We start from the raw sequence: 25,745 nt of genomic DNA, 5'->3' as shown, positions 1-25,745 counted from the left end.
CCAGAGCATACACTAAATGTTACAGTCTAATAATAATAATAGTAGTAATAACAAACCTTTCCTGCACACTAGTAAATGCAAAGAAGTCATGATTCTAATATACTATGATGTCTCATAAAAGATGTTCTTTTGCAACAGGTTATCTAGGATTGAAGAAATACCAGGCACGTTTTGCTGGATATGTTAGTACACAGCACAGTCGTTCTTCTGGTTCCTTGCTTGATTAGTTTTTGTTATGCTCGGTTTCAAACCTGGTGCAATCTTCCCAGATACAACTTGCCCTGAAATTAGGAAGGACCCTGGTCAGATAGAATTCTCGTGTGGATTCTCACAAATGGAAACAGAAGGTCAGTGATCAAGAGTGGCAGAAGAAAGCAAGAGATACGGCTCTTTATTCTCTCATATCAGAAATAGGTAATTTATTGCAGGAAAACTGACAGAAAGAAAATTTGGAAATGAATGATGATTTTGGTCAGCTAGCCATTCCAGAAAGCAAACGGCCACTGTTGTTCCCTCCAGGGATCTGTCAGTCTACACTTTAGGGGAGCTAGAGGTGTACTGTAAATAAGAAAGGAAATGTAAAGGTGAAGTAACAGCAACAATAACAATAACAAAGGGTACAAGGAGGAGACAAATGATTCATGTGGAAACTCCCCCCAACAAGTAATATCGGACTGCTCTCTCTGCCATGCTATGGGACCTGTAACAGAGTCCTTTCCCCTGAGGCCAGCAAATGATGTGAGGTGGTACAGAATAAACTTCAAGTCCTGGCAGTGCTGCCTCCTGGCTACTGCAAAAATTAACCCTGTTCTGGCTGGAACCAGAACAGATTGTGTGACCAACACAGCAATCAATAATTTCTGATACTTCACCTCTCTCTGTCATATTTATTTGAAGAACCCAAACTTGCAGCACTTTACAGGTTATGGTTTCTAATTCAGTACATCTGGGATACCGTGGTTTTAAAAAGTCTGGGTAAGTTCAGAAATGACCACGGGTTTCCAGCACGGGTATTGGAAAAGTAACCTGGAGTGAATATCTAAACATGTCCAGAAAAGATGAACTAAAGCAGAGGTATTCCTCCACATGAATGATCTGATCTCTGCTGCACTTCAAGGAAGCTATTTCATATAGTCAGATCACTGCCCTGGGGGGCTCACACACTTCAGAAAGAGCTGACAAAATTAAAAAAAAAATACTTACTGGTGGTCTGTGTGTTAAGCATTATTTACAATTTTTCTACAGAGAAATGGGAATGTAAGCCTTGGCTATAAAGCACTACAATCAGATTCAAAAGAATCAGAAGATACAAGGAATCAGTATAAGAAATAACAACTTTAGATAGATTTTTTTAAAATTATGTAGCATATTTTAATTAAAAATAAAATCCCAATTCTGAGACTGCTCGGTATCTCTGCATACAAAGCATATACCTCTGTACACAAAGCATATGACACATAGCACACAAATGTGTTTTTCTGCAATGGCAATTTAGTAGAACACCCTTCTTTCTATTTTGGGACTAAGTTTTATCCAAAGATTTTAATATGTTGGCATCGTAGACTTTGCAAGATGCAACAAAACTCATGAGACATCCTCAAATCATTTTAGTCTAGCTTACAAGACAATTACAGGAATCCATGTTTATTTTTGATTACACAATTCTATGATACAAGTCTATGTACCTACGCATATTTAAAGATTCAGAAGAGATCACAGGTCTAACAGAATCAAACAGTTCAAGCACATTCATGTTTTTCTGTTCAGTATTCCCCCCCAGGCACAAGATGCAAACTAATGATCTTATTCTGGTTCCAGGGGCAGTTGCAGTTGAGAATACAGGACTGTTTCTAACCTCTTTCACTATTTTCTGCAGAAGTTTTAAATGTGATGACTGCATATTCCCTGGAATTACCCAGAAATGTTGAGAGATTTGATACCATTGATTTTTTTAAAATTTGATTACTCCAATTATTAGGGTCATTTTGTAAATCTACTAACCTTGTGCCTTCTGCCATAAGTATTAGGTCAATGGCAATGGGACTAGGAAAATGAGCCACAAATTAAGTCTCTGAACAGAGATCCAGAAGCCAGCACTGAGTACCTGCTAGCGATGCAAGAGACACACACATAACTAAACTGAGAACAGACTCCCAGGCTCCTGAGCTCAAGTCAGATATACAAGAAAAGCATATTTCAACTGGGCCTCAAACTACCAAATTCTTGGGAAAAAGGCTGACATTTATATGAAAAAGCTCAATGTTTGTGGAATTAATTCTCTTGCAGCAGGAATTCTGTCATCTGAGTCATATGTACCAGGCAACAGAACCTCTAGTCCTACACAGTGCTGGGCTTTGGGATTGAGATTTCCATACAGAGGATGAACCTTGATGCATTTCTATTCTAGATCACCTAACTAAATTATCAGTGCTGGGACAGACAACAGTAGATTTCATACTGTGAAGAACTCAACATAATTAGGATTTTAAAAGAATATTAGGCAATAATTGTCTCCTATTGAACTGACTTGCGAAAAGGCACAAAAATAGAACAAAATTATGCACCTAACTGCTGTGCAGCCCTGTTGTTGCATAAGTACTTAATTTCAATAATAATCACGACTTACAATTTTGATTTCAAGCTTAAACTGAAGAACAGCACCAAAAGCTGCCTTCACAACTTTGTATTTTAATTTGGTGTATGTCCTACTCACAGAAACATAACGAAGTCTCGAGTAAACTCCAGCGGTCCAAGCACTCACTTTGTCTGATACTTGAATCTGCATGAATCTAGCTGTTAGCTCCCGCCTAATGAATAACAGTCTCCAAGGAGAGAATCTTTATAAAAATTAAAATCTCGAATATAAAAGTTAAAGGTCAACATTCACCACAGTGGTACTTGTTGTCACCTTAACAACAGGCTTGCCTAGTTTATTTAACCATAATTACGAAAAAAAGAAAAAGAATGCATTTTCGTCTCTTCAGCCCATGGTGCAGTGGTTTTGCCATCAGAAAATGTGTCAGGAGTAAGCAGTCATACCAATGTTGCCTGCCATGCTGGGAACACCAGTTGTTCCAAGTGTAACTAACGACACTATCTCCATTCTTCTTTTTTCCCACCTGGAATCGACTGCCAAGTCAAAAGACCTGCTGCAGAGTTAATGAGCACTATTAAATTTGCTTAAATTTTAAGAACAAAAGAACTTACAGAGGACTAACTACAGCCAAACAAAAAAAAAATCTGCTGCCTGACTGAGGTGAAAGGTAAAAAATGCACCAGTTTTCAGGAACGCAAGAGTGGGAGGAAAGACTGGCAGAGGCACTTAAGCCCATTAAAAAGAATTCTCAATAGCAGCACTCAACTTCTTTTCTCTAATGTCTCTTGACTGGCTAACTAGTAAACACAAGATAAAATAGAAATAATTCTCTGCCAAATATGCACAGCTGTAGGTCCACCTCTGATGATTCATCAGCAGCTCCTGGCATCTGCCAATTTTTTCTTTTTTAATTTAGGATGGATCTAGAAGTGGCAGAGATTGCAGGGAAAAGGAGGCCACAGCACACAAGGAAAGCAGCACACAAGACAATAGTAACTATTTCAGTGCATAGATGCTTGCTTGGATGTTACAGCTTGCATTTACAATGACTAATCAGTAAATTTGAATATGATACTCAGTATAGAAGTGGTAAATTAGCAATGGTAGAGTACTTGAAATCATGTTTCTCAAAATATACAACATTTTATAATCCACACCAACTTTCTCAGCTAAAAATAAAACTGTAATGAATTCTGCATTCATCTAAGATTTCCATCAATTTCAGTGAAATTGCGTAGTGTGTAAACAGGTGGAGAATTTGGTCCAAAATACTTCCTCCTACTGACAGACAATTTTGACTGCTCTTTTCAGGGCTCTGACTTTGCTTCTTTTGCCAGACAGGGAACAAAAGAGCACAAGGTCAAGATCCCACAATTTCTTTTTGAAGACTTAGTGGACCCAGCTACAAAGTTACTGCATTTGTATCACACTAACAAAAAGACAGATCTTTTCTTGAAGCCACTGGGAGAGTATTTCAAATAATCCAGAGACACTCTCCTCCATCCACTGTTAACAGTCTCTATGATTTCAAAACTGGGGATAAAACATGTTCGTAAAACTTAAAAAACGCATTTCAATTTAGATATTTTCCTCTGTCAGTGGAAAAAGAGAAAAAATATATAATACAATTTCTTTGAATAATGAAACAGTGTTTCATTTAATGTTCCATTTGTTTCAATTTTGGTTTTGACTTAGCCTTGAGACATGAATCATATTAAAATATTTATTTAAATATTATTATGGCAACAACATACTATATGACTTACTGTATTACATTCTTTTGACATTTTAAAGAACTACATTTAAATGATCCCAAACTGAATTTATTTTTTTAATGCCTATGAAGATATGGTCTTTTTATCTCTGGAACAGAAATAAATTTTGAAATACTGTATCTGTGGCAGAGATAATTTTTTCTGACCTTCATATTAATACACTGCTTTAAAGAACAGTTTTAAAAATTGCATTACATGTAGAGTGTCAAAATAATGTAACATGAAATCTGCATTACCAAGCAAATGAGCACTTTCAATATATTCAGAAGTCTTATGGAATTTCAACTAAGAGGTTTAAATTTTAGTTGCTTTCATTCATTGGAAGCATGGTTCTGCTTACCAAGTTTTCAAGCTAGAAAATATTTACTAATCTTTCCATAAATCCGATAAATGAATTTTTGATCCTTTTTCAAAATATCAATTGAAAAAATATGTTTAAAAAGTTCGAAGAGCAACTAGAAAGGAACATGAGAAACTTCATATTGCTTTTAAATAAAAACATTACTGAAATGTGTTCCTTTCAAGAGCGTGCTACTACCATATGTACTTGAAAACAAGTACTAATATTTGTCTCATGCAAGTAACACCCAAACTTCTCTAACTACATAAAAATATCTCATAGGTTCCCATGACTTTTAAATCTGAGGTTTAGAGAAAACAGGTATCTACTGGACAGCTGATTTTTGCTGCTGGCCAACAAGATTAAACAAGATTAAATGAGTCTCATTTCGCAACTAAGCAAGACTTCTAATATTTTGTTAATCCAAAAACTATTATGTACTCCTTGTACCTGGAAAGCAAGTAAAGGTGAATAGCTGCAGAAAGGGATTTGCTAAATTCACAGAAGGACCCTTCTTATTCATCACCTGGCAGCAGGGAATGAAACGAAGGCTTTGGGTAAATAAAGAAGCATATAATGGTATTACTAAGGACTGTATCAAAACAAAAGGTTGTTACTTATTCAAAGTTATGCTTCATCCTGCCCTCATTTTTTAGTGCTCACTCCTTTGAAATTCACTTCAGAAATGGTAACTCATGATGTTTATGCATTATCATTATTCATGAAAAAGTAGTAATATGTACACAGCAACAAATGGAAATGCTTGTACATGTCTAACCAGTGCTATATTTTCAACAGAACAAATAAGAAAGAAACTGCTAAATAAATTCTGAAAATAGTTATTTAAGCATGAAGATTTGTCATCGACATGGTAGTGGTATTTATACCTACTACTTCTCAATTAAGAAAATTTCTTACATAATGATATTCAAAGGACTCTAATGCACAGTATGAGGCATAAGAAACTGTTATAAAGCTAAAAGTTAAATATTTCATTACATTATTGACCATGTTGTTTTTATCTTGGTAAAACTTTTACAAAGTATGTCTTTATACAGGAACTTTCAATATTAGCATTCACTACTTAGGCATGGAACAACATGGCAGAAAGTGTGTCTCTGATGACAAAGAAGTTACTTACAGGTAGTAAGTGTAGGAGTGATAGCTTCTTCTGCCATGATGGTGGAAGGATTAGGCAGTGGTGGAAAAGATGAAATGGAAGGAAAGAAAAGTCAAATATTAATGTATGAAAAACCAAGATGAAACTGAGACCTGAACTGGTGAAACAAATGAAAGGTAGCAAGAATGCATATCTGAGCATATCATGCAATGTGTCTGGAATAGACAGATGACATATCCAATCTTCATAAAACTTTGAGCAATACAATATATAATGCATATCCAACTGTTAAATCAAACCATCCTAAAGTACACCTACTAAGTAATGTTAGGTATTTAACGTTTATTTATATCTGCATATATTACACACAAACAGTCCCAATTAAAGTGCTAAAACACCTCTGATTACACCTCAGCTGCATTAGGAACAAGGATATGGAACTTCTAGCATGGTGTTACAAGGTTAGCAATACAGAATTTCAGAACACGTATGAAGTAGCTTCCCTTCCTGTCACAGCACTGTAGAATCTTAGGCTATCCCTTTCTTTACTTAAAGAAATCAGTTTTGTCATTGACAGGAGCTGAACTTGTTTCCAGAGCAGAAAAATCAATGGCCATGTTTTTTTTAATATCTCAGCTTTTTAATAGCCTTTTAAATTTGGAAGAAAAAGATACTTATTGTCATGCAAATAAAAAGGCTTTCTTTGCTGGCTAAAATTACATTGGTGGTGTTTCCCCATGTGGTAGAGATAACAATGAGAACTAATCCTGTATCCACATTATTTCTGCCCATGCGAATGTCACAAAAAACAACTTTAGAGACCTTCCACCACCGGCTTGAGGAATATGGGCTCAGTCAGTCTTGCACAATGTCTTGCACAGTCAGATCCTCCACCCAGACATGCTCTGTGTGAGCACAAAGTATAGCAGCCCCCAGCTATGCTCTTCTGCTTCACATCTTTTCCTCCCTCAGTTATAAGCCCACTACAAGCAGGACTGCAGCTCTCCAAAAGGGATAAGTTTCAACCTAAATGATTTCCATATATTGACTGCAATTAAAAAAAAAGCTGGAGATCTTAAAACATCTCTGAGCATAATGTCAAGTAGCATTCACATGTTGGTAAGATAAAAGACTGAAAGGAACCATGTAGGCATTTGTAATTTTTGGAGCACATGCATACAGCCCTTTGACTACAGAGGAAACATGTAAACAGGCCTTGCAAAGGACTATAACCAACGTTAACTTGCCTCTGGCTACATGCTTCAGGCATCTCTTTGAAAACTAGGCTTTCATCAAATTTTCTCTCTCATCTTCCTTGTGTGAAGATGCCGTTAGAAATATTTCCCAGTTTTTATTCCCATTTTTCTGATGCAAACAGTATTGTTCAAACACAAGAGGCTACATACTGAATATTTAATCACGTGGCACATCTGGAAAATGCATACCTGTTAGAGTTGAGTTTTAAAAGATATCTAAGAATAGAGTAAGGGGCAAGCTGCAAAACAGTTACATACTTCTTCCACCAGCACATACTCCATTGCATTCAGTAAGGAGCACAGGATCAAGTCCTGTGAAAGCAGATCCACTTACCTGTGCTATTAGCAAGGGGCTGTTTTCTGGTTCAGTCATAATTATAATTCCCCCTGCCTTTCTTTTCAAAATTACTTTTTCCCTCACTTTGATTTAGAATCAACACTGCCAACCCTGTTTCTTGCCATATGTTGCCATGAGAGAGATTTAATGTAATTAGTACAAATATTCTCCTACTTCTAAAAGATGTATAATAATTTGAGAAACAACAATAAATACAATTAATCACTGAAGCACTGATGGTACTTGTGTGCATAATTCTGCCAGATATGTAATAGAGATAAATTATTCCTTATGAAAAAAATGCTGAAAATCCAGGAGCTTTAATTGTGTAAATGTTCCATTAAGAATTTGTGTAAGATGAGAAAAATTGGAAGTCTCAAGCTCCAGTTATTTTTATATTGCTACAGTTGTGAGATTTTCCATATAAAAGTCCTTGAAAAAGAGCACTGTGGTTGTTGACTATCAAGAATACTGTACAGGTAAAAAGAACAAATCAAAATCCTACAAAACCAGAAAGTTTTACACTTGTAAGTCCTCAGGTCTCATGCTAAAGCACCATTCATAAGTGAATGGATTTAGCTTTTTAATAAATATGGACAAGTTCCATTTTACTTCCTACATAATGAGCATGAACTTAGGTCTTTGTCTATGCATGAAAAGCCTTTTTCTGTTAAAAAGACTGATGCAAAGATTCTAGTTAACCTAGGCCAAATTTTCTTATGAGCATGGCTCTTCAGTCACTTCCCAGTAGTCAGGTTATTTTATATCAATAAACTGTTTCTGCATATAGTGGCAATATAAAGCATTTTTATATCCTTTAGGACTGAAGACATAAATTAATTTCATGAATACCACTTGTAGAACAAGGCCCCACTATAAAATTTACCAAAATCAGCACTGCTGGCTGCAGGAGGATTGTCCCATTGGAAGAGAAACTTCTGGAACTGTGTCATTACCACAGTGTTTTCTTTCATCACCTCTCTTTTGTAGTTGGCCTAGAGGGAAAAATAAGGTTCAGGGAGAGGAGGCTGGAATTTTCCTTCAGCCTTATTTTCTTCAATTTCTATCCTAACTGCTTGAAATTGTTGGCAAAGGTGTACGTATAACTGAACAGCCTGATTTGCTACCAGGGAATGGGAACAATGCATTCCCAGCACAGCTCCACTGAGAGCAAAAGCCCTGCTTATCCACTGCCAAGAACCAGGGTCTCTGACTTAAACAGATGCCACAACTGCATATATTAGAAACTACTGGAAGGCTCAGGCATAGAGACAGCTGAAAACAGAAACTAAAGACAGGCAAAACAAAGTAACCTTTTTATGGAGAAACGTGATGATCAGAAAAACTCCATTCTACAATGGCAGCAGAAGCCAGTGTAATAAAATTTTAATAACAGCTTCCTTACTGCACTCCCACTGCAGCAAGAAGATGGCAGCCCTGAAAGAAACAGCTGCCCCAAAGACATATATGCTTTTAAGCAAATGTTGGACCCACAACTTATCAACTTATGTATTTTTTTAAAACTTAACTTATATAGAATACAAAGGTAAAGAAAAAAAGGAAAGGAGAAAAAGCTGTAAGTGTCTGATTTATGCAAGTCTTGATTTAATTGTTATTACTTTTCCAAAGCTGTGGGAACAGTACTCTCATTTTCACTGCTCCACTTAAAGTTGATCAAAAGGGGAACTTGCTGCATTCTTTATTTTTTATTTTTTTTTATAAAGTCCTATGCAGGTATATCAAAGACTGGAAGAAATCAAGGGCCTCAAGTGAGATTTAATATTCAGGATGAGATTCAAAATTCACTTTATTGTGGACCAATATTGTGGAAACACATGTATTGTTCTCATCTGATTTTGTGTTAACTCTTATATGGGAGATACAGAGCACAGCTGAGGAAGGAAAGCTTATTGGCATTATTCTGACTTAAGAGAAGAATCACTGCATTGGTACTACCCTTTTGCTATACGAATAGCTTGCAGGTTCCTAGGCTATGTTACATGACACCTTTATGCAGGAATGCAAATGGATAAAGAAAAGATAGAACAGAATAGATAAATAACTCTGAACAACCAAGTAGAGAGAAAAAGAGGAAAGCACTAAGTCTTCCCCTGACCCAGGCGACAAGTTTACAGATTTGGTTTACTTCAATCACAGCCTGAGTGCCCATACAGAAAATGTGTCCATGATGTTTCTACCCTCACTCTTGACTCCATACCACACACTGAATCACTAGGTCAGCTAATCTCTCTGTGACCTGGTTTATAATATAACTACTTCAGCAGACCATTATACAGTGAAACTAATAATGCTGCCTAATTACTATTGATATTTGCAGAACTTCTCTACCTATTGCTTTGATAGTGGCCATCATATCCAAAGCACGTCTGCACGGCACTGAAAACTGCTTGAATATTGGTCTTCTTCTACCTGGCTACTGAATTAAAAGTTCAAGAGACTGGTCTGTAATAATCTGTGGTGCATGGCACCAACCAAGCAAAGAATGGTTTTTGAGTGAAATGAGGTAGCTATTAAAGGAATGCATTGGACAAAATCATGGTTATCATGGTTAGTTTCACTTAAGTAAAACTGCTTTCCAGATCTCTTGATAAGGGAAAGAAATGGTTTGAAATTAAGTTAATTAAGCACTGTGAAGCCCCAGAGACAGAGTAAGTTTAATCTACTAGTGTGATCTGGAGATCAATTCTACAAGAATCTTTTCTGTGAAAGAATAACACGAAGTACATGCCTTGGCATATGCCTTGGAATAGTGGAATGTGAATGGGACACTGTTGAAGCCAATTCCAAGCAAGACAAGTTTCAGAACATGTAGCTCACTGTGGTGAAACCTAGCATTGTCGCCCAGTGAGTCTGCACATAATAGTGCAGAGAACAAAGTGGTTCTCAGAGGAAAGGTGACACTGAACTACAAGGTGTTACTTTATTTTTTACTCAGATCTTTACGCCAGTGAAGCTCCTGATAAAGTAAATGAAATAAAATGATCAAGTGCAGTAGTCAAACAACCCACTAACTTGATAAGATTGTTTCCCAAATTAGCACCTTAAGTATCATAAAACTGCAAAACCACTACAGTTATACTAAGCTTGTGGTATGATTTATACATTTTCTTCAAATGCATAATGTATATACAGTAACTGAACCAAGGTGAAACCACAAGGCCTCTCAGCAGCCCAGTGAATTAATGCACCAATAACAATCTACTGAATAATCGGTTCATCTTTTGCTTAAGTCATGAGTGTAATCGTATTCAAGATATTCTATGCTACAGTAGATGCTTTAGAGGCCTGGGTCACAATATACCCACCTCCTGAAACTCTCATTTACCCCGGTCACATCCTGTTACACAAATGAACCATTCTTACTTTTTAATATTCACTTCAACTTATTTCAGTTTGTTTTGCTCAAGACTGCAGCATCATTCTGGGATATGTTTGTGTTATTGGTATCGTTATTTCTGTACTACCCAATGAAACTGTATGTATTTGGTAACAGAGTTCCCGGACTTTTACTTTCAACAGTTTCATCTCTGTCACAAGCAGATTTATTCAAAACCCCAAAGAAGCTCACATAATACACTTTTCTTCTAGCAACAGAATTGCTATGAATAGTAATTACTCTGCTGTGGTAGACAGAAGGAATCAAGTATCCTTCTGCATTAATGCAAACACTTAGGATCTGAGACCTCCCGCCTCTAACAATTAGATTATCAAAGAGTTTTTCTCTGGAGAATTAAGCAGGAGCTGGCATAGCATCCATTTAGCCAGAGACCCTGACACCTTATTCACTTTGAAACTATTTGTATCATTTTGCAATGCTCTCCCTTCAAAATTAAGAACTTGTCTCCCTTGGGTGAATACATTCTACCTTTGGCAGAAACACTTAAGGAGAGGCTCAGAACTGGAAGAGAGAGAATGATGAATGCTGGTCAGGAAGTATTGGCCAGACAATGCAAGAAGCCTTCCTTCCTGCATGCCAAGTTCTGTGTCTGGCCCTAGGGAGGAGTTTGGGAGTTCAACTGTTAAAACTGTTAAAACAGAAGGTATGAATGATGCAAGAAATCAGAGTGAGAAGAAGAAAGTACTGCAAAGTCAGAACAAAACCCTGATACACTGTACTTTATGGAGCAGATTTGGTTACTGGGTCAGTTTCATTGCCCCAGTCAGACCTACCCTGGTGTTTAAGTCTCAGGCTCTTCTGTGTGGCAGCTTTAGACTGCTTCACCCACCTCTTGTCACGACCTAGCCCCCAGCCCTGGCCACAGCTCACATTTCTCTTCACAGAGACCTTTTAACTCATGGCCCTGCTTCTGTCTTCAAGGAGACTGAAAAGCATCTACTTCTGTTGCTTGCCCTCAGGCAATGTCAGACAGCTGCCTCCTTTGCTGTGCACCTCCACTGTTCAAATTCTGGAAGAAATTCAGGCAGCTCAGGGGTTTGGACTATCTCAGACCTGCCAAACTAGTTAACATACAATTAAATCACATAGTGTTGGAATGAGTAAAATCAGGCCAGGATTGCTCTCAAAGGAAGAAAAGGAGATAATACAAAGTGCATAGCAAGGAGGTGAGGGGTTACAGGACAATAAGGAGACTGTGGCAGAAGTGGAAGGAGAATTTGTGACTCAGCACCGTTACACAGCACCTGCATACTCCCAACCCCACCTCTGACAGCTGCAAATCTCACATTGCTCAGGATACAACCTAAAACCTTAATTCTATTTGCTAATTAATTTCTCCCAATCTAGACTTAGCTTCTAATATCACATGGGGGTCTTTTTCTTATCTATGCCTCCTCCCTAGATACAAGATATTTTTCCCATTACTATTTTTCCTTTTACAGTGTTGAGAAAGGAAAACAGTTTTGAAAGCCTCACGCTTCTAATAATGTAGCAGTTTTCAAATGATATTTGAAATAAAACAATCTCAATGTGTGTGTTGAACCAGCATTTGGAAACATACAGCACCACTGTGACATTTTTCTTTGTTTTCACAGAATGAAGTTTGTGCTAAGAATGGGGAGTATATTATTCTGCATAAACTACCTTAGCTCTAGTGCCTCTTTGACTAAGAATTTCTTTTACATGAAAGAATGAAACTACATCTAACTTTCAGCTGTTCTGTTGAATAGGGTGGAGACTCACACTTACAGGACAGAGATATTCTTCTATTATTAGAGCCCATCATGCAGTAGTGATATAAAAAATGCTAGAATCATTAGTTGGTATACATATATATATATGTATATATATATATATATATATAACGAAGAAAGAAACATTAATTCTCTGTGGACATGAAGGTGGTTGGACACTTCTACCATTATCAAATTGAGAACTGCCGTAGGAGATGCAATATGACTGTGTACATGGAAAACATCCACTCATTGCTCACCTTTTCTTCATTACCAGCACGACCCCCAGAAATATAATGACGAACAGCAAGATGCCTGCAATGACTCCAGCAATTTTAACAGTATGGTCAGTCTGTTTCTCAGGCTCTGGGTCCGGTTTTCGAGTGGCAGCCCCTATGGAATCATTAAAAGAGAAAGAGGAAAAAGAAAAAGAATAAAGGTGTTATTCTTTTGATGTTTGTATACTTAACCTACCAGTATTATTAGTCTTATCCAGGGCCAACAGATATCAGTACTTGGTCTTTTAAGAAAAAGTCCTGCTTTCATATGCATTGTCGGGAATAGAATTCTTTATATTGTTCCAAGACATTTGCAAGACCACAACACAGGTGGATACCACTGCCAGACCTAACCCTTTTACAGGAGCCTCTTCACAGATTCACAAATTTCTATATTTTTATTATCTGTGCTGGCTCCCTTTTCTTTCTGCCATTTAGAAACTTGCTAACAATACAATAACCATACTAAGCCTTTATCCAAATTTTATTTGCTGGAACATTTTCCTCAATTATTTTTCATAAATGAAGCTGTAATTCCATAACATATTAGCTTAAACACCTGGAAAAGTGAGATAAGCTCATTTACCATGCATTTTACCCACAATTGTTTTTTACACAATAGACTTTTTTTTTGCCTTTGGAAATCTAAATCTAGGTCACATCTGGTAGGAAAAAAGACTCCTTCTAAGCAATTTATTCACAAAGTGGGAAGCAGCTGATGATCACACCACTGGCACCTACATTTAATATCTGTTTAAATGAGATAACCAGTGCCTTACAGCAGCTACTGTCTTAGCTCTTCCAGCTTCTCCATTTAAAGAAAATAACATCGTTTGTACTGTTTACTGTATAATGTGATGGAACGTCAAATCCATGTCTGATGAAATATCCATTTCCCCTGCTAAATGAGTTCAGGATGAAAAACATTAAGGAAGCAACATTCAATTCACTAAGCTGATTTTATTTTTTTTAAGGACTTCCATTTTTTTTTTAATCAAAACGTGACAGCATTCATCATTTGAGGCACCATGCCATAAAATGGACACAGAGATTTATGAATCGCTTTCCTGCTGTGGTTTTTTTTGGGAAGGGAGAAGGAAGAGTAAAGCCTAAGTAAAGTGTAATATTTTAAGACCACATTCTTATCTCGCTGTCTGAGATAAGATCTGCTCTTTCAGAGAGGATTTTGAAAGCACCAACTATATTTTACTTGTTTCTGCTTTTCCTTTTTCTGGAGAGAAAGAAAATTAATGATCAACTTACATGCATAGATATATTCTGAAAAATACAACGAAAACATTTCCAATGTCTCTTCTCAGTTCTAACCAGGATATTTTAAGATGGAGAGCACTTCTGAGTGCCCACAGCTACACTTTTGGACTACATCTTCAAAACTCCTTGCTAGGAGGAATGCCAGGAAAACTTGCCAGAAAAGTGATAACCATCAATCAAAACATATCTAAAGCTAACTGCAGGAACCAGGTTCTTTGGAAAATTCTGGCTACGGTACTCAGAATGAGTGCTAAATCAGAGAAGAAGACTGGCTGCCTCTCTCTGTGCCCAGTCCCAACAGAGTATTAGTTTGACAGAAATACATACATACTGTTACAAATTAGCACAATCCTGACTTTGTATGAATAAAGATAACAAAATCTGGCTCTTTATTTTCTTCAATATGGATGCTTAAAATTCCAATATAAACAGTTCTATTTTTATTTTCCTGTATCATATATAAATAAATTTGTTAATAAATAAAATATAAATATATATATTTTATATATATAATAGATAAATATATACATAATTTTGTTAAACTCTATATTGCTGTAATCTTCACAGCACTCAGAAGTGCAGTAGACGTCTAGACCATTTTCATGCAAAAAGGAGCTGTTGAGCTGAACTTGGCAAACAGTGAATCAGGACACTCAAACTCCCATGCTGAATCATCTATTGATTATCCAATTGAAAGATCATCCCAATTTTCTATGAAAAGACACGTAATGTCACTCCAAATTAAAAATAGCATAGAGTTTCTCACACTTATGGATTCAGCCTGACTCAGAATAGAGAACGTCTTAAACTGGAAACATGATGTTTGACAAGCCTTTTAAAAACTCCTATCACTAATAATTATTATAAACCCCGTAAATACTGGGATTATCTCAGCTCTCCTTTATTTCCATTCCGCAACTCATTCACTCTCTGACAGAATGTTGCTCCTTTCTTGGTGTCAGTGGTTTCCAAAATCTACTTGGGTAAACAAACCAAATTTGCCACCTTTCACCTTTCTTGAACATCCCTTGAGTCTTTTGATATCAGAAATTTGGGATTAACTTTCCTCATCTTATTCAATACTGTTTATTCTTTTAACATACCTCAAACCTACTCTTTATCTCCTTTAGCATTCTGAATGGTTTTATTTCAACATCAGATGGACATTAAACACGTCACCGGTGCATTGTTTACAATGAAACCTGCATCCCTTTCTTCAGTGCAGTGCTCAGTTTTGAACCCTTTATAAATTAGAAGTCATTTAAATTTAACTCTGGTGAACACTACATAGCATTTATCAAGACTGCAATTCGAGTTCGTACTACCTCTTCATTCAGTTTGCTTTTGTCCTGCTGAAATTCTTCACAGTCCTGTGTGAATCCTGCTAACCCATATCATTTGGCATCATAATAAAGAGATGCTGCCCCAACAGTGACTCTTCCACACATTTAATAAACAGACTGTACTGCATTTAATATTAAATCCTAAAGTGCATTAGCTATGATAAGCAGTGTCATTTTACTTCTCTCTGGTTTCTGTCTGATAGGGAGATGTTGTTCCAGGGTGATATTTGCCTCTCCCCTCATAATTACTTCTTAACTGACTTTAAAACTATAGCCACCCGGGCAATTGCATTGGCACCATGGAGAGAAGGGTGGGCTGTGCCTAAGGGGATTGAGGCAGCCAGGGGCAGTAGTTCTGAAATTTATTCTGCCTCATGATAAACTGCAATGTCAATTTGTGCATTGAGTTTTATTTGTATTTTTCAAGAGAGATTGGGAAAAGTACTGTTGTAAGTCTAAAAAAAGATGCCGTGGTTTCTCTTTTACTGTGCTGTACTGACATATGCTAAAAAATTGAGTCAAATGTCATCTTTTGTTACAGAAACAGTGTTACCACCTATGCACTACTGTATCATGATGCTACAATCTTGGAGGTTTATTTATTTTTATTGTTTCAATCACTTTTTCTAACACAGTAATTTTTAATTTCCTTGATCACCCTAGAGCCTTTAAGGATACATTGCTACAAGACTAATCCTGTATCTCCAGTAAAATATCTGTTTTTAATTACAGCAATGCATATTGATGCCAACAGCTGAACTATGCATCTCCCTCACAACACTGGACCTAATTACTTATTTGGATTTCTTTTGTTTGTTTTACTTTTAAGGTTTTGATTCTACTCTTGCATACAGAAGACTGACTTTAAACCTTGCAAAATAATCTCACTTCTCTTTTCTTACTGAGACTGTCTGGGCTAGTGGAGCCAGAATAATCAAGGCCAAATTGACACATACACTGTGGTGCACCTCTAGAAAGACAATAGGTCAGTAAAGAGCAGTGAGTGCAGGATAGCTCAAGGGAGCTGCTTAGAAAATGAAAGGACAAGGAAATGTTTCCTGCCAGTTTAAAAAGGATTAAGGTGCTGACTTTGGAAAGTCTTTACTTGATGAAAACAAACCAGAGTGCTTCCTGCCAGAAGTGAAAAACAGAGATACACTTATAGATAACCCCTAAGGTGCCACAAAACCCAGCAAAGTATTTCCCCAGGCTTCCTGCACTGAATGAAGTGGAAGACAGTAACATTGCTTAGTTCTACATACTTAGATATTTACTTTTCTAATTAATCTAAGCAATTCTAATTTCCCTTCTACTTATTTCTTTCCCATTCTTTGTGGCTCTCTCTACAGCAGCATTTAAAATGTGAAATATCTTTTTTCCTTCACTTAGGAAGAATGACATTCAGCTGGCCTGATTTATGACTTCTCCTCATGGGTCCCATTTTGTTCAGTACTTTGCAACCTCCAGTGATAATATTTCTAAGTAGTACCCATGAAACACCTGAAGATAGTATTTCACTTAGTTTTTACTCACAAGACCTATTCCATTAACTTTTCCTTAATACTGGAATCCTATTCTCTGACATTTAGTGATTGTTCAGCCACTTCATGATACCTTATCTTCTCTTCAGATTGAGAACTGAATTATATTCTAGTTGGTAATATTCAGTGTCTGCCATACTTTGAATTCCTAAAATTACTTTGTGCAGTTAAATTTCTTTTTCTGCACCATGGGTTAGAAGATTGGGTTAAAAAAGATCAACTCTCTTTGAAGAAATTCTAGTTCTGCCACTTCCTTGGGCGGAAAATTTCCCTTTCCTTTCTCACTCAGAAGGCACAAGTATGTTACTGATCAACCTCAAGACTTCATAAAGAATAATCTCCAGTAGGTAGTTTATGGATAGAAAAGTTGGAGAAGAACTATTTCTCATTAAATAGAAGCTAAGACTATTTGTTGACTGAACTAGTCAAGCAAAATGTCATTCTTTTGACTTAGATGCAAGCATTATCTTATTTTCCAAAACCAATGAAAATGTTCTTTAGTAAAAGAAATGGGCCTCTACCAAATTGAATAAAAAGTCTTCCCTTTTCTCTTTGTAAATGAACAAAGTCTGGACTTGCTTCTCAGTGTGTCTCAGTCCCTTCCAAAAAATGGACTTAGAAATTACTTACTGCTGTATAGAACAGATTGACCAACAAAATAACCCTGGCTCAAAAGTCTAGGAGCTGCTGGTTATACTTTCAAACAAAAGAATAAAGCTGTTACTATTAAAAACTAGCTGTAGGTTGCTTTGTCTAAAGCAATCTTTTAAAAATACACGTTTCTTCTCCTATTTGAGTAAAAAAAAAATAATCCCTTCAACTAATTAAGCAGACTGGTCTCATTTTATTTCTCCCACTCAAGGCTAACCATAGTTGCTGACTTTTTTATTCCTTTCTGCAGCTTTAAGTTCTCAAAAGGTACATGCTTGATAAGTCACTTGCAAGCCTTTCCCAACTGCATTTCATCCACAGGTGTTCCAGTGACTGATGTAATGGCTAACTTTACAAGGCTTTAAAGTAATAATACAGTTAGTTCAGATCATCCTAGTTTCCAGTCAAACTTGAAACTAACTTTATGAGTTAGTAACTTGACCGTGATTTTTTTATGCAGGCAGTGCAATTCAACTATCATGTCTCAGCACCTACTTCTGAGTTATTTCACAGAGTGAGTCAGGAAAATGAAATATTATACCCCCGTGTGACAGTTGCACTATGATTAGGTGGCAGAAATCATGCAAAATGGTACAAGGCAGAAGCAAGGCAGAGAGGTGTGATGCTTCCTTGGAACACCCATCACTGGGATGCTATTGTCCCCGCCACAAAGTAAGACTGAAAGATCAGAGAATTTGGATTTGCCCATGCTCTCCAAGGACAACATGTATCACAAAGGCTACTATCATTACTGCTCTCTATTATTTGTATGATAGTAGGCTCTAGAAGCTGTAAATCAGACTGGGAGCCCGACTGTGCTAAGAACAGTGCAGGCACACAGTGAAGCAATCTTTACCACTAAAAGCATACTGCCTAGCTGAGCTACGCTGTAACAGGCAGGTGTGGCACACACAGGTGGAAGGCGGAGGCAAAACTCCCTAAGAAAATGCATTTACAACACCCAAATAAACGAACAGTTTTATCCTTCCCACTCTTCTAGCTAGCTGGTATCACTCAGCATTTCCAGCTGGTACCATAGTAGAAACAGATCTTCAAGTGGGATTTGAGAGACAGAATAATGTATTTATGGATGATGTTGGTTGGGGTGTTTCAAGGAAGGAAGCAACATAAAAGTTCATAAAAATAAAGGCAGGAAAAGCAGACATGCCGTAAGTAAAGGGCTGGGATAAAGGGCAGTATGACAAGGTTACTGATATGAAAAGAGGTGCTCCACAGAGGTAGGTCCTTCTTATAAATGTCAAATGACCAACAGGAAACCCAATCTTATATCACAAACTGCAAAACTGAATGGGGCAGTAGTGCAAACTGACTGGTTTCCTCCATAAATTTGCTCAGCATTCCTACTCTCATCTCACCCATGGCTGCAGAAAATGGTACCCTCATTTTTAAATCTGTAGCAGCATTACCAATGTTGTGAAAAGACAAGCCCGTCCAACATGCTTTTTATTTGAGTTTCGAGTTCACTCCAGATGCCAGGATTTGAGGCTGTCTTGGAGAAGACCCAAAATACATAGAGATTTCTAGATGAAATGAATTACCACCCTGGATATTCTGTTTATACTGTAAGTGACTGGCATTCAGTCCTCATCTGCCAGCCAGCATGTATTCTGCTTGACAAAGTCTTTGTTTTATTACTCCTGGTAGAACTCCAGCTAAGGGAGACTTTTCCCTTGCCATTCTCATTGTTAACTTTCCAATCAGTGTTCCTCATTCTCCTTCAAAACTGCAGGGTTTCTGTCCATATGGTAGAAGTTACAAAGTGTTGTTGGGCAGGGTATACTTTTTGCCAGAAGGTGGTTTTGATCAGTATTTTTTCAGTTTGTTCTCTCTACTCCATGTCTTGAATATATTAATTTTGTCAATGTCTCAGAGTAAGTTCTGTTTATTTCTCCTTTTACAATACTTTTTCCTTTCTATTCTGGTTTCTTTTGGAAATGCTCATGTATAAACTGTTCTTTCTACATGGCAGAGATTATGTTCTGCTTCTGTTTTGCTAGGCACAGGAGTTAAGCGTTGAAATCAATGTAGTCCAATTTTCCCTCCTGTGACATGTTAGTGCTCACCAATCTATTTTTTTAATGTCTGGGAAAAAGGACAAGCAGCACTTAGACTTTAGCAGGACAGTATTTCCTTTGCAATTTATGATCATCAGTACAATACATATGGCTCTTCTTTTCCTAAAAAAGGTTTTCTGTACTTCCACAGGACAACCATATTGATTTGGACATTTTTTATTTGGTATTTTTCAAATGCAGGAAGAAACAGACTTGTTAGGTCTGTGGTAAGGGACTATCAAAATAAGGCTCTGCTGTGTAACAATAATTATGAATTATTAATTTTGTTTGTGATATGCTTTAGGAAAATGCAAATATAGGTGACAAAGAACTGCACGAATAGGACTCATTTAACTGACTATCACATGAATTGTATCTCTCACTGGTGAATGATTCATGTTGATGCATGTGAGTAGAAAGACATTTTCGGTTAAACATCTGTGTCTCCGATTGTCAGGAATAATAACATTCTTTACAAACTATGCTTAAAACAAATAAAGTTTCCACTTTTACACATATGTCACATTTGACACATTTTTTAAAAGGATTTTAATCCAGACTTTAGACTGGATTTTTCTGGAGACTGTGTTTTTTAAAAAAAGACTTAAAAGCAAGCAAGTCTTGATAAACAGCTCATTTGCTCCTTTATAACAAAACCACCAACCTTTCTGCTAACTCTTCTCTTTTCTTTTAATCAAAGAAATTTAAGTAATTAAAATTCATAAAAATTTTCCTCTCTAGTAGGCACTCAAGGAGTTGGAAGCCCTCATTCATTCTGGAAAAAAGTGTAAGCCCTCAGACTTTAATAGCACCGACATCATTAAGGGATGTTTAAAGATTACTCAGTAGCTACACCACAACCAGAAATTAGTAACAAGTGTCAAATATACAGACCCGGTGCATGTCCTTCTTGGAAATAAATAATTTACTAAGGAAAAAAATATAAAGTCTTTGGAACCTTAAGCTTTCAAATACCCCTAAAGGGTACTCCCACACACTTTAGAATATTTTTTGAGCAAAAACTGGTTGTTACATATTTATAAGTACGCACTATGTGTGGCCAAAGAAGTAGCCACAATGGTGCCCATCACAGATTTCTATGTCAACAAAGGAAAAAGTCATGGCAGCATATCTGAAAGACAGACCTCACCACTGAAGTGAAAGATAAAATCCTCCTGACTAATATGGAGAGAAGAAAACGGGTCAAACTTTACCAAACTACTCTCTGACTACCTAAACACAACAAAGGTCAATATGATGTCATAAGACACAAATTTCTGACCAAGGTTGACTGAGGAGTAATGAGAACATACTTGAATCAAATTAGCTGTATACACGTAGGTTTCATTCTGAATAAGGATGAGGAGGTCTGAGAAAGAGGCACCAGCAAGGGCTGAAACTTCAGGTGTCACAGTACTTTGAAATATAGGGCTTGTTACCAGCTGATGCTGTGTGAAAGAGGTCCCACTTGCAGCCACTGGAAGTGCAACTGCATCCTACAAAGCTGACTTCTGTGAACAAGAAGTCATAGAGGTATAATATCCAACAAGGGGAGCCTTTAGACCTAAAATATTTGATTTTATGGTTCTCTACATAATCTCAAACAGTACTCAGAGTAGAAGAGTAACTCTCAAAGCTCTGAGCAATTGAAAGCAGTCAGTCAAGACTGATCCTGTCCATACACAATGCATTTTTTAAGCAAGTCAGCATCACTTTCAGGCCATCCCTATAGAAGCAGGGGACTATTTATCATCACCCACACCAAGGACATTTGCCTAAGGAGACCTCCTGCTTTTAACACCAGATCTACACCTGAAAGTATATTGAGATGTGTCAAGAAGTATCAGGCATCACTGAAAGTTTATTTCAGCTATCTTCTGGAAACTGAAAAGGTGTGGATATGAAGCCTGAAGAGGACTCCGTCCTCTTTAGGGGAGGTAAAATATTGTTTTCTAATACTCAGTTGGCCTTCACCAAGCAGGGAAGACATGAAGCCAGATCACAGTAATGTTTCTGGAGCTGATCTACTCAGGGTGAAACTCAGCTACAGAACTAAATGTTCTTAGCCTGGACAAACACAGCTGTTTTATTTTCCATTCATGAATGCAAGGGATCACATCCAGCATGGGAATAAAGTAACCTGAAGCTATGGGTAGGAAGTAGTGGAGTAGTGGAGTGAGGTACCCTCTTCTGATCTTGCTACCAACTGAGAACTTAAGTAGAACACTAATGAACAGTTCCCAATGGAAAGTCAGTGAAGGCATGGTTACTTTGCCATTAGGAGGATGGGGGCAGAAGGACGATGCAGTATAGGAATCCCCAGGGAAGGTATGTACATCCAAGGATTTTTTGGCCTGTGCTGCCGTTGGCTCATAGATGAGGCTGACATTCCTGGTGATTTCCACTACCACCCTCCCTTCACTCTGTAACCCTTATGAAGGGTTCTTCAGAAATCCTTCAAAGACAATCACACTCTAGGAATTTACCTATCATTACTCACTATCTACGTATTTTCTTGGAAGAAAGCATAACACAGTCCATTCTACTCAAAAATAAATGGAACTATATATATAATGACACATGAAGAAATATATGAAAATACATTTGTGATAAATTAAAAAAAAACAGGAAAAAAAGACACAAACTTTTTTTCTTTTAAAGCTTTTCAGAGCCAACACTGTTTTTGGGCAGGAAGGTTGGCTAGAGGAACTGGAAAGGGGAATTGGCGCAACAAAGGAAAAATAATTCCACAGAATTCTAAATCTGTCTTTGTGCCGATACAGTGTACCAGCTCTTTTGTTCACATTTCAGAACCGTTTACAGTATTGCCAATAAAAAAACCTGTCCAGAGTGCAACAATGTTGAATGCACTAATATTCTAGTATGGGGACAAGAATAGACTAGACCTCCCCTGAAAAGTTTTCACTGATTTACGTTTCATTTCTCATATATTTCCTGTAGGTTTTAGGGGTTAAAGGAAAACCTTCATCTGCCCTATTTTATTAAGAATGCCTTAAACAGTCATTTTTATCATCAGTTCTTTTCACTTTTAGTTATTGACACATTTACTCATAACCAGAAGTGGTCTAATTCAATGACAGCACACTAAAAAGTGCAACTATTTTGCTACAAAAAAGTTTAAAGAATACTTCATTTGCTTCTGAACAATGACAATTTACCATTCTTCCTCCCTTTCCCTTTGTGTTTCTGATATGAACTCAAAAGATGAAAGAGAACCTGAAAATACTTATTTCCCCTCTTGACAGCTTGAAACCATATAAGACATCAACTTCTGTTCACTTTTATGCAAAACTGTGATTCAAGTTTCATTTGCATGGGAGTTTGCTACATAAACAAAAACTTCTTAGTGGTCAGCAGTAACAGAAAATCAGATTAAGAGAAGGAAAGGAAAATTCCATATTTGGAAAAATAAAGACTTGGAAATGCACAGATATACTTGAATGCATTTCCCAGAGCTCTAAAATCATCAGTTCTTGCAGTCAAACTCCCATTACTGCAGAAAAGGACATTTTCAATATATTGTCTGAGGAAGAAGGTGTTTAGAACCCACCAATAACTACAGTCAAGGCTTGCACTGTGTTCAGCAGACAAGTGTAGCTTAGATATTTATTAAGATTTCAGTTATTTCAAGGAATCTAAATTGAGTGAATCGCTGAAACATTATTTTGCCAAAGGTAGTATGTTATGTAACTCTTGATTAAAGTTGGCAGTACTACTCTCCTCTTTACTGCGCTACTCTATTTAACTGTAACACATTTGAATGTTCATCCATACATTAACACAGAGGTAATCTACGTAATATTGCATTACACATTTCTTAAAACTCTCCAGTGATACAAATATCAGATTTGCAGTTTCTAAGAACTACAGATTATTTTACTCACAAGTGGTCTGACATTTTATTTGGAATTAGAATTCTAACTGTTTAGCATTTTATGAATACAGTCAATAACTACAGATGGGAAACAGTGAAATTCACAGGAGTTTTTTAGTTACTTATTATATCTCTGAGTTTTCCTCTTTTCCCTTATATCTCCTTAATTTTTCATTGTGGTACATGCAAAACATGTTCTGCTTCGAATGTAAAAATCAGAGGCATAGTTTTTTTAATACAGAAATGAAATAACACAATATATGACACACAGCCACGCTCCAAAATTACCTACTGATATTTTTCCTTCGTTTTCTGTTTTTTGCTTCTCTGTACATGCTGGTGTTGAAATATTTTGGGTTAGGTGTGATACTGAACAGTACTAGTACTATCCAGACGGCAGAGATTCCTTCAGTTTGTTAATAATTTATCCTGGTGATTTCATTCACAGTGTTACTCTCATGACTGAGTTTTGTGTTTCCATCCTCTGTAATGAGATTAAGGAAAGTGGCCTTTCTCCCCAGCCCAACCTCAAACAGCCTCAGAGATATCCTGACATTAAGATTACACATTACTAAGAAAATAGATTATTTTTCAAGCTAGGATGAACCATACAGACCCATCTTTAGTGGTCTAAGTTAGATTCAGCTCACTCTCTTAATGAAAGAGATATTAGACACTGATACTTGAAATCATATTTTTCTCTCAGCTACAGACTGGAATGCTCAAATTTCCAAACTGGTTTTGTACTTGAGGGACATAACACAATTGCTGCAATGACTGACTATAACCTCTGTGGCAACCAACTTTTTAACTAATCTGACTCAAAGAAAAAACGTTGCTTCAATGCAAAACATACCTAATTAGGCTACTTGTCCTTCCTAAAGGGTAAGAAAAGACTGATACTTTCTTCTAGGTCACGTGATCTTCTCCAATTATTCCTATCCCAGGTCTGTAACACCACTGGCTCTGGTGATAAAGTGCCAGGGTAGCTGGAGAACCCATACCTTCTTGGCCAACCATAAGCACCAATGGCCAGAGTAAAACCGTGGATATGACCCATTGCACTTTATCTTCTCTACTCCCCTACTTACGAAGGAGAGTTGCAAAGGTCCCACTGTCTCCAACCCTACCTGTTCAGAGTAAGAGAAGCCGAATGGGAGGAGGTCCTGAAGCCCTGTTCAGAGCCTCTGGCTTTTCTGTAGTTACTTGGAATGCATTCAAAAGTCAGGCTGTTAATTCATTTTCAGAAAACCTTAAAGGAATTATTATTACTGTAAAACATGAAGTGGAGTACTTAACATCACTAATAGAATCCCACTGGTAACTGACTTCTAATCAGCTCAGGTTCTCTACTCTCTGCAGCTGGAAAGGGCTTGTATTTATATTATGGGTTATTTCACCATTTGTGAATTGTTATCAGCATTATTTTTGGGAGCTCTTAGGTCTTATTAACTTGAGCTCTTCTACAGGTGCTCTGTGGAAAATGTACTTATGCTTAAAATCTTAGATGCTCTGACTGCACTGTCTTACAGAAGACCTGACATTTGACTCTGTAATGTACTAGGGGGAAAAAAAAAGGAGAAAAGGAAACAGCAGCTCCCGTGGCACTCCTGTATCCTCTTAACATTTTCTTGTAACTATACTGTTTTATACATGAAACTGTCACTGCAAAAATGACAAATGTAACACATAAAAGAACAGAAATGGGCAATAAATCACAAGTGACACTCCAGCCCATTGAAATGCATTCAGCCAGTGCTGCAGAAAGTATTAACATTTCCTTGTTTTGCATTCTGCCCAGCTGAGCAAGAGGACCAGAATCCTTGAACAACCGGTACAACAATCATTGCAACCACCACATAAAAACAGGCTTTGAATTTCACTTTGGAGAGTCAGATCCATTCTCATTCTGCTTTCCTTGTCACTTGGCCTTGTCACAGCATTGTAATATGGCTTTGACACTACAGCACACAGGTGTTCATTCTCCGCTGGATAATTATCCACAACTCCCACTGATATAAATGTTGTTCAAAAGTATAAGAGAAGAATAAACTCCTAAAATGGCGTATTCAACCTGCAGACTGACACATCTGCACATAGCTTTGTTATTACAGA

The 25,745-nt window shown here is 37.1% G+C and overlaps 1 protein-coding gene across 6 annotated transcripts in view; it reads right to left on the bottom strand.

The window, feature by feature from the left end:
* Positions 1 to 25,745, bottom strand: part of PTPRM (protein tyrosine phosphatase receptor type M) — a 351,616-nt gene that overhangs the window by 142,719 nt on the left and 183,152 nt on the right. For 4 of the 6 annotated variants that reach the window (XM_029959314.1, XM_029959310.1, XM_029959312.1 and 1 more), the window contains 2 exons: positions 12,836 to 12,968; positions 5,853 to 5,882 (listed from right to left, as the gene is read on the bottom strand). In XM_029959314.1, the coding sequence (XP_029815174.1) occupies positions 5,853 to 5,882; positions 12,836 to 12,968 (163 nt within the window). The remainder of the gene's footprint in view (positions 1 to 5,852; positions 5,883 to 12,835; positions 12,969 to 25,745) is intronic. The other 2 variants (XM_029959311.1, XM_025895935.2) reach the window with 1 other exon arrangement.

Source organism: Manacus vitellinus, unplaced genomic scaffold (assembly GCF_001715985.3).
Source record: "Manacus vitellinus isolate BGI_N305 unplaced genomic scaffold, ASM171598v3 scaffold_1_pilon, whole genome shotgun sequence".
Taxonomy (NCBI): Eukaryota; Metazoa; Chordata; class Aves; order Passeriformes; family Pipridae; genus Manacus; species Manacus vitellinus.
The sequence above is the reverse complement of the archived record's forward strand: the minus strand, read 5'-3'. Positions and strand labels throughout refer to the sequence as shown.